We start from the raw sequence: 9877 nt of genomic DNA on the forward strand, positions 1-9877 counted from the left end.
CTAATAGTAGCTGAAGGAGTGGGAATCTTCTGATTCCACAGAGCATCATTCCTTGCTCTCCACAGGACATAGACAGTAGCATTTATAGCAGTATGCATTGCTGTCTGGAATTTGCTGCATTTGCTCTTCCATTTGACCAATCTCAACAGGCACGTATAATGAACTTTGCTAGTAGGAATATCTAGCCATTCTTCAATCCCCTGTAAGCACCTTCTGCTGTACTCACAGTCAAACAACAAATGTGAATGAGTTTCATCCTTTGCCTCACATAACAGGCACTTGGTAGAATTACATATACCCATTTTGTGCAGTCTTGTTCTTGTTTGCAATCTCCCTTACACCAACAGCCAACAAATCACTCTAGTTTTAGGAATAGAAGCTCTATTCAACACTGCAGACCCCCAAGGGACCTTGTCATCATGCTGGATCAGCTTCTGGTAAACTTTATGAATAGAGTATTTAGGCATTTGAGCCAACTCATTCTCAGTGAACAACATCTTCAGATCCTCCTTAACACTACAGATCTTCCTCCAGTACCATCCACTATCAGCTTTTGGCTGATACTCCCACCAATCAGTAGCCTTAATGTAGATGGCATTCACCCATCTAACCCACATTGTGTCTTGCTTCCTAGCTATTGCCCATACATACTTCCCTAAAGCAGCAATTTCAGGCATGACAGTGCTTCTACTAACATCTTTGGTACCCAAAAGTTTCTGATAGTACTCCAAAAAGGCATTAGACACAGACTTGGGATCACACACCCAATTACCATTCATATCATGTATGGCATGAACAACGTTGTGAATGGTTCTAGCCCTGATGCTTTTGTGGAATAGAGAACTATTTTCATCACCATCCTTAGCCCAAGCTTCCTTTGCTTTCTGTTTTAAAAAAGACATGAAAGCAGAATGCATGATTTTATACTTTTTTGCAGCTTCCACCTCTCTATCAGCAAGCTCACTATCACTGGGGTTAGAGTGGAGCTCCTTCTGGCATATTTCCAAATCATGTTTAGCTTTTAGATCAGCAACATGAATATCATTGAACCCTGTATTATTTAGTTCCCTAAACACTCCTTTCATTCTTTTAAGCTTCTGGACCACCTGGTACATCCTGGTGCCAACAACCCCCTTTGACCAGTTAATCTTCACCAGATCAGTGTAACCTTCAGCATGTTTCCACATAGCAAAGTATCTAAATGGCTTCTTTGCAATGTTATCAATAGGATAAACAGCAAGCACAACAGGACAGTGATCATACTCACCCTTAGACAAGAAACCAGCTTCTGCATTAGGGTAATTCTGAAACCATAGGTCATTTGCCAGAATCCTATCAATTTTAGAAAACACCCTAGCATCTCCTGCTTGCTTGTTATTCCAAGTGTAGAAGTGACCAACAGCTTTAACATCCTCTAAGCCACGTATATTGACACAGTTTCTGAAGTCAACCATTGATTGGTACCTCACAGGGGCACCAACTCTTTCATCCACATTCAGAACACAGTTGAAATCACCTAACACCAACCAAGGCTTGGATATACCATTGCCAAGACCACTCAAGTCCCTCCACATATCCTCTTTCTCTCTGCTATGATTGAAGGCATAGACAAAAGTGCAGCAAAACTCCACATCACCACTCTTTTGACAAACCAAACAATGAATCAATTGACTACTGACCATCAACACACTAAGACTGAAGGCATTTGGGTTCCATGCCAACACAATCCTACCCCCTTTACTTTTACAACTGTTGGTAGTAAAGCACCAACCATTGAACATGTTAACATACAAGGCCCCCATCTTAGCATAGGGCACCTTTGTCTCAAGGAGACCAACTAACCCAGCTCCATGAGATTGAACAAAAGCTTTCACCTCATTTTGCTTCCTCTGGGTGTTGATCCCCCTCACATTCCAATTAATAATCCTTTCCATTGTTACCAGGAGAGTCCCCTCTCCTAGAAACAACAATTTGCATTACCTCCCCTCCTCCAACATCACAATCCTCATTTCCCCCTTCACTCCCACCATTATCCAATCTGTTCTCCTCAGTGTCCAACACATGAAAATGGTTCCCAGTAGGGATGATTGAGGGTCTCTGGTCTCTCCTCCTGCTAGAGTGTAGCACAACTGTTGAAATTGTTAGCAAAGAAGAATTTGAAAGCAAAGGTAACCATTTACATTGTTCAATCTTATTTCAGTAAATATTCAAATATTTTATTATATAAGTTATACTTAGTATTTGTTATTGATGCAGATGTCTCTGAAGTTACTTCAAAAGTAACAAATACTCCAAAATAAAGGAAAGTGGCTGAGAAAGAAGATGTGCCTGAGCCTGTTGATGTTGAGATCATAAAAACTCAAAAACACAAAGGTACACATATATACAAAAACGAAAGATAAAGGTTCTAAGATATTTGGTAAAATGTTAAATATATTAAATACATTAAGATCTTTTTTTACAGGATTTGAGAAAAAAACATCTGTTAACCCAAGAGTTCTCCCTGCTAGGACAGGAATGAAAAGAAGCAAAAGAAATGATATTGAAGAAGTGAGAGATGAGCAGCACAAAGGTTTTACATTTAACATTGTTTAATTTTTTTCGAAGAATGATCATTTTATTATCATAAAATATATTTTTTATCTGCGTAAAAAGTTCTTTCTGTGTTTATCTCATACAATTATTCAAAGTTTTTCTCCATTATGTTCAAAGTTTTTATCAATTATGTTCAAAAATTTTCTCCATTATGTTCAAAGCGTTTCTCCATTATGTTCAAAGTTTTTTTCCTTTATGTTCAAAGTTTTTAGTCATATGTTCAAAATTCTCTACAATTATTCAAAGTTTTTGGTTAAATGTTCAAAGTTTTTCTCCATTATGTTGAAAGTGTTTCTCCATTATGTTCAAAGTTTTTTATTTATTCAACTTGTTTGTCCCTGATATTCATTTGTTTTATACTATTTGTTCTTAAATTATATTATATTGTTCGTATTTCTATGTTGTTTGTTCTTTTTCTATAACCCTGATTTATAAATTTGTTCATAATAGTTGTTGCGTTTGTTCTTTCTCTTTGAATTAGTTGTTCTTTCTTTTGGAAAATGTTTTTCTTAATTAAATTTTGTTCATTAACAAAAACAGATGGAAGAAGACATTCATACATGAAAAGTGGAATCCTCTTGGGAATAAGGTCCCATCACTTCAGAAAATTTTGAACTACTATAGTAAAAAAAAACAAATTGAGGCTGGACCGGATGCAAATTTCATTACAAGCTTCTTGGTGGTCACTGTTAGTTTATGACAAATATAAAACATATATATTTCATGCGGAAAAACCATAAAGCCAGGAATCCAAATTAATTGCCACATAACAATTAGCATAATTTAGGATGCATACATTTGTAGCGTGCCTTCCCTAGCTGCTCCCGAACCGAACAAGAACAAGTTTAGGACTCCAAGTGTAGTCCCTCCGTAGATAGTCCACAGCACGTTTGGATCCGCCTTAGATTCAGTTAACTAGAATTTAGCCTAAGGTTTTATGTTTATTCGATTATAATTTGTGGCAAATTATTAACTCTAGTTTTTAACTTAAAACTATATGAATACTTTTTGATGTATTATAAATTGTGATTCCCATCACCTATTTATAGGTAGGATCATCGGAACTAGAAACCTACTAGGATTTAATTAACCTAATCTTATTAGAATTAGATACTAATTAAATCTATTAAGTTAGTGTTTAATTCAACAACTAACTCTAGTAGTTTTAGGGAAATAATAACTAATCGAACTAATCCTAAACGCTTAAGAATTTGATGCATGCACGAACTCAACGCACACACATGCACAGCCCACGAAGGGCGCTGAGCGCGCGCGCGCGCAGAGCTCGGCCCAGCAGCGCTGCAGCCCACGCTTGGGCGTGCTAGCCTGTTGGCCTCGCTGGGCCAGGCCTTGCGTGTTGCTTGGCTGGGCCTTGCGGTGTTTGGCGGGCTGCTTGCTGCCTTGCTGCGCTCGGGCTTTGCTAGGCGCAGGCCTGGCTTCGTGCTGGGCCTTGTGTCTAGCAAGCTCGTCCGATGTTTATTTCGTACGATGCGCTTTCGATTAATTTTCCGATTCCGGAATTCATTTCCGATTCGTAAAATATTTAATATTTCCGATTCCAGAATTAATTTCCGTTTCGAACAAATATTTAATATTTCCGATTCCGAAATTATTTTCTGATTCTGATAATGTTTCCGATTCCGACAATATTTCCGTTTCCGGCAATATTTCCATTTCCGATAATATTTTCCGATATGTACCATGTTTCCGTTTCCGGCAACATCTACGACTTGGATAATATTTATATTTCCGATACGATCCATATTTCCGTTTCCGGCAATATCATCGTTTCCGAAGTATTCATAATTTGCCTTTTGACGATTTCAGCTCCCACTGGAACCGAGATTCCTCGATTCCGAATATCCATAAATGGATTATTTAATTCACTCAAATACTTGATCCGTTCACGTACTATTTGTGTGACCCTGCGGGTACAATCAAGAGTAAGCTGTGGATTAATATTATGAATTCCACTTGAACTGAAGCGGCCTCTAGCTAGGCATACAATTCACTTGATCTCACTGAATTAATAACTTGTATAATTGATTAATACTGAACCGCATTTAGTAGACTTAGCATTGAATGCATACTTGGACCAAGGGCATTATTTCTTTCAGTCTCCCACTTGTCCTTAGGGACAAGTGTGCATTTCCTAATTCCTTTGTCGCTTGATGCTTGCTCATGAACATAAGGTAAGAGTTGTCATCCTTATTATGTGATGAGCGACATTTATGTCGCTCTTAGCTTAGGATTTTATGTTAGTTTGTTATGCTTTTTTATAGTTTTTACAGCTTTTTGTGTGATTTTTATAAGTTTCGTTCCATCTTGTGCTTTATAGGTGATTATGATGAAAAGTGATGGAAAATAAGTAGAATTGAGCCAAAACAGGGCTTGTGCGATCGAGTGGTTACTTGTGCGCCCGAACAGAGGAGTGCAAATGGACATTAAGGAATATCCAGTTTTGTGCGACCGTACGTCTCTTTTTGTTCGGTCGCACAAATTGGATTTTGGAGACAGAATGCCTGAAAATTGGTAAACGACCGCACAGGTTATTGTGTTCGACCGCACAAGAGTTGTGCGCCCACACAGGTTTTTCTGTTCGACCGCATAAAAGTTGTGCGCCCACACATGTCTTCCTGTTCGACCGAATCAAACTGCAAAGGAGTCATTAGCCAAAGAAACACCATTCGACCGAACAAGATTTCTCGTTCGGTCGCACATGACGAAGGAATTGTTCTTCGCTGCGTTTGCTCGCACATGGATTAATGTTTCCTCGAATGGGTTTCTTATGTTCGGTTGCACAGAGGGTATGTGCGACCGAATGGCTGCGCGGGCTGCTTATTTTCTAATTTCGGCTTCTATTTGGGGAAACTTATAAATAGTTTTTTCATTTATTTTATTTTGTGTAGAATTTTAATTTACATTTTTAGAATCTCAAAGTAGATTTTCAGCATTTCTAGAGAGACAAACTCACCTCCATTGAAGCATCAAAGTTGTAATTTCCTAAACTCTTCTTCTAATTTCTTGCAATTCAATTCAACTTCTTACTTCTTGCTCTTGTTATGATTGTTGATTGTTCTTTAATTCCTTAAATTCTTGAATTCTTCTTTGCCTTGACTTTTGTTACTTTGATTCTTAATTCTCTAGTTGATTGTTCAATTAGTTTTTCTACTCTTTGATTCTCTCTTTCTAATCTTTCAATTTCATGCTTGCTAGTCTAGAATTAATGGATTTCTTGATTTTTAGAATGATTAGTGAGTAGAATTAGGTTAGGGAAAGGGGAGAATATAGGGGCTTAATTAGGGGAAATTGATGATTGATTGTTGATTGATTAATGTGATTAAATATGATTTGGTGATAGGATATCCATGCTTAATTGAGTGGTAGTTGCAAATGCTATTCGATTAGATTCAATTGGAAGCATAGGTTAGGTTTGGCAAGAGATTGTGAGCCTATCTTGTGTTAGCAAATAGTTGTGCCTACTATATGCAAGTTAGTTTAGTCTAGGATTAGGCGAAAGCTCTTCCGTAGACTAGACGCTTAGCGTACCCCATCCGAGAGGTGGCGGGTTTGTCATTTGATGCTATTTGCCTATTTGCCAAGTCGTTGCATGATCGTCATTGCTAGATAGTTTAGTTCATTTCCCCCCGATTTCCCTAGCCTATCCCCAAGTCCCTAACGTTTCCTTTTCTTGATTCAACTTCGCATAATTGTTAGTTTTAGTTTCTTAGTGATAATTCAAACCAAATACTTGTTCGAACTAGCTTGACATCTAAACTCGATAACCACCGTTTCTATGGGACGATCCCTATACTTGTCGCTATAGTTCATATAGCCGGTTTATAAATTTTGTTTGGTGAGGTGTTGATCTTTCAACGACGGAAAAACACCTTATCAAAATGGCGCCGTTGCCGGGGAGCGGTCGTTGTTATTGAGTTTAAGTTGAGACTATTTTATCATTAGAAAATACAAAAAAAACATTGCATTCTAGAATTCTTGCTTAGCTTTCTTTTCCTTGGCATTACTCACGGTTTTCTTGAGTTTGTATGCTTTATAGGGGTCGTGCTCGTCAAAGGACCCTCCATCCTCTTGACCTTGAATTGGAGAGGACACTAAGGAGACTTAGGCGTGTTCGAACAAGATCATCGAGTCACAACCGGTTCGAATCGTTGAGTGTTGGTGAGGAACAAGAAGAGAGTGAGGAAGCTAGTGAGACTAAGGCGCTCCCGGTTAAGAATTTGGGAATACCGGGGGCATTTGAAGCAACATGCGGTATCCAAGCACCCACAACTAGTGCTAACAACTTTGAGATTAAGCCCTCCTTGATCAACTTGGTTCAAAGCCACCCTTTTTGTGGGAAGAGCAGCTAGTCACCTCACGAGCACCTCAAACAATTCGAGCACTATTGTGACACAATCAAACACAATGGTGTGACATCGGACTACGTGAGGTTGACTTTGTTTCGTTTCTCTTTACTTGGGCGAGCTAGTGATTGGCTTGACAAGGAGGTCAAGCCCAACTCACTTCGCACTTGGAACGAGGTGACTAGTGCTTTCTTGAGCAAGTTTTACTCGCATGGAAAGACGGCGAAATATCGTCACAAAATCCAATCCTTTGAGCAAAGGCGAGACGAGTCACTTTTCGAAGCTTGGGATCGTTTTAAGGAGTACCAAAGGGAATGCCCTCACCATGGGATCCCTAAGTGGTTGTTACTTCAAACCTTCTACTTGGGGTTTAGCCCAAGTTCAAAGACAAGTCTAGATGCGGGCGCGGGAGGTCCCATCATGAAGAAGACCGAAGATCAAATTGAACAGATAATTGAGGACGTGGTCCAAAATTATCAAGCTTGGCACGTTGGTGCAAGGGACTATGATGGCAAGGGAAGGAATGATGATGGTAAAGGATCGGTTTATGCTATGGAGCAAGCTAGGATCATTGAGAAGCTTAGCTCGAGGTTGGAGAAACTTGAAAGCACGCCAAGCCAACCGCCGTCACCATTTGCGGGAAGAGCAACAAGCCAACCACCATCACCATCTACAATTCCATCTCCTTCGGCCACTCTTCTCACTAAGGGGAAGAGCAAGGTTAGTTCCTATGACACTATGCCTTCGGGCACTTCTTTTTGTGATAATTGCCAAGATTATGGTCACTTCCCCAATGCATGTCCCTTGGTTCATAATGTGTCTTTTGTGGATTATGGCCCTTCGTACGAAGGTGATTTTGATATGGAGTATACTCATGCCTTGAATGAGAGGTCTAGGAATGATAACCCCAACAATTAAAATTTTGCTAGGCAACCTAAAGGGCCCCCCATGTATGGTTCCCACCAAGGCTATGGCCAAGGAAGTGGGTATGATAGCCAAAACCGAGGTGGCTATAGAGCACAAGGCTATCAAAGCCAAGCGCCCTATGGTCAACCTCAAGGTTTTGGCAATCAAGGCCAATACAATCAAGGTAGTTATAATCCCAACCATCAAGGTGGAGGGGGTTATAACTACGCTTATGAGCAATTTAGGGGTGCCTCTAGTGGGGGTTATCCTTTGAACTCGGGAGGTCCATATGGTGCGTCTCAATTACCACCTCCCGGATTCAATGGACCGAGGACCTTTGGCAACCAATATCAATCAAACCTTAGTGGTTATGGCAATGCACCTCCACCACTCCCGCCTCTCAAGTCTAATCTTGAGGCTCTCATGGAGTCGTTTGTGGGGGCGCAAGTCAAGAAGAATGTTGAGTTTGAGGATGGATTTAAGCAATCCAACACTCACTTGAAGATGATTGAAACCCAATTAGCTCAACTTGCTAATACCATTAAGGAACATCATGTGCATGCTAGTCTCCCACCCCAAAGTCAAGTTCCAAAGCAAATGAATGCCATAGTGACAAGGAGTGGGAGAATTTTAGATGATGTTCCTAGAGCTAATAAGGTTTCTAAGTCCAATGGGAAGGATCAAGAGGGAGTCGTTAAGTCTAGCGACAATGATGTGGTAGAAGAGGAGCCTCCCATCGATGATATGGGAGATACTCCTATTCCAAAAGAGGCAACTCTTCCACCTCTCCCCACTCCTAAACTTCCCTACCCAAAGATTCATAAGGCACAAGTTAGATGTGCAATTCTCAAAATTCCTTGATGTTCTTCGAAAATTGCATATCACTATCCCCTTTACGGATGCGTTGAAACAAATGCCAACCTACTCAAGATTTCTTAAGGAAATCTTGAGTGGGAAGCGAGATTGTGACATAAAGGAGACGGTGAACCTCATCGAAAATTGTAGTGCTATTATTCTTAACCAAATGCCACCCAAACTCAAAGACCCGGGTAGTTTTTCTATCCCTTGTGCTATTAAGACGCTTGAAATAAGAAATACTTTGTGTGATTTGGGTGCTAGTGTAAGTCTAATGCCTTATTCGGTGTATACCAAGCTTGAAGTTGGTGATCTTGTCCCAACCAACATTACATTGCAACTTGCCGACCGTTCGGTCAAATACCCTATTGGCAAGATTGAGGATGTACCCTTGAGAGTTGGTGGATTTGTGATCCCCGTCAATTTTATGGTCCTAGACATAGATGAGGACGTGCATGTCCCTATTATTCTTGGTCTCCCATTTTTGGCCACGGCGGGGGCCATTATTGATGTCAAGCAAGGTAAAATTACTTTGGAAGTTGGGAAGGAAAGTTTGTTTTTTGACTTGAACAAGGCCATGAGTTATCCTAGTTCTACTAATGAGAAATGTTTCTTGGTCGACTCTTTTGATCCCTTAGTGTATGACATGCATGATCACTTTCTCACTACTAACGATTCACTTGAGTGTGCTCTTTTGAATAGAGAAATCTTAGGTGATTTAGGGGTTGAAGGAGCCAACTACACGGAACTATTGGATTCTACCTCACCTTGTGCTCAATCGGAGCAATGCTTGATTGTGCTTGATCAAAATGAAGCTTCGGATAATAATGAATGCCGAATTGGTAAGGAAGCTCCTAAGGTAGAGCTAAAACCTCTACCTTCGAGCTTAAGGTACATCTTTCTCGGTCCAAATTCTTCTTACCCCGTTATTATAAACTCTTCTTTGGACGACGAGCAAGTGCTCAAGCTCACTAATGTTTTGAAACGTCATCAAAGGGATTTGGGCTACACCCCCAACACTTTGCATTCATCATATCGAGCTTGAGGACGATGCCGTCCCACATCGTGAAAGGCAAAGAAAACTTAATCCACCTATGGGAGAGGTGGTTAAGAAGGAAATCATGAAAATTTTGGCGGCCGGGATTATCTATCCTATT

The 9877-nt window shown here is 40.1% G+C and overlaps 2 protein-coding genes and 1 non-coding gene across 3 annotated transcripts; 1 reads left to right on the forward strand and 2 right to left on the reverse strand.

Moving 5' to 3' along the window:
• Window positions 1-335: 335 nt before the first annotated feature.
• LOC110786456 (uncharacterized) lies at window positions 336-1934 on the reverse strand. Its single transcript, XM_021991014.1, has one exon. The coding sequence runs from the start codon at window positions 1932-1934 to the stop codon at window positions 336-338; it is 1599 nt and encodes a 532-aa protein (XP_021846706.1).
• Window positions 1935-7188: 5254 nt separating this feature from the next.
• Window positions 7189-7291, reverse strand: LOC130464615 (small nucleolar RNA R71). Its single transcript, XR_008924993.1, has one exon. It is a non-coding gene; the product is annotated as a small nucleolar RNA R71 (small nucleolar RNA).
• Window positions 7292-8778: 1487 nt separating this feature from the next.
• LOC130463176 (uncharacterized) lies at window positions 8779-9765 on the forward strand. Its single transcript, XM_056832228.1, has one exon. The coding sequence runs from the start codon at window positions 8779-8781 to the stop codon at window positions 9763-9765; it is 987 nt and encodes a 328-aa protein (XP_056688206.1).
• The last annotated feature ends 112 nt before the right edge of the window (window positions 9766-9877 follow it).

This window comes from Spinacia oleracea, chromosome 6 (genome assembly GCF_020520425.1).
Source record: "Spinacia oleracea cultivar Varoflay chromosome 6, BTI_SOV_V1, whole genome shotgun sequence".
Classification (NCBI taxonomy): domain Eukaryota; kingdom Viridiplantae; phylum Streptophyta; class Magnoliopsida; order Caryophyllales; family Amaranthaceae; genus Spinacia; species Spinacia oleracea.

Bases quoted from the DNA above. Each gene is read 5' to 3' on its own strand.
- LOC110786456 (XM_021991014.1), bottom strand. From the start codon at position 1,934: ATGGAAAGGATTATTAATTGGAATGTGAGGGGGATCAACACCCAGAGG.
- LOC130463176 (XM_056832228.1), top strand. From the start codon at position 8,779: ATGCCAACCTACTCAAGATTTCTTAAGGAAATCTTGAGTGGGAAGCGA.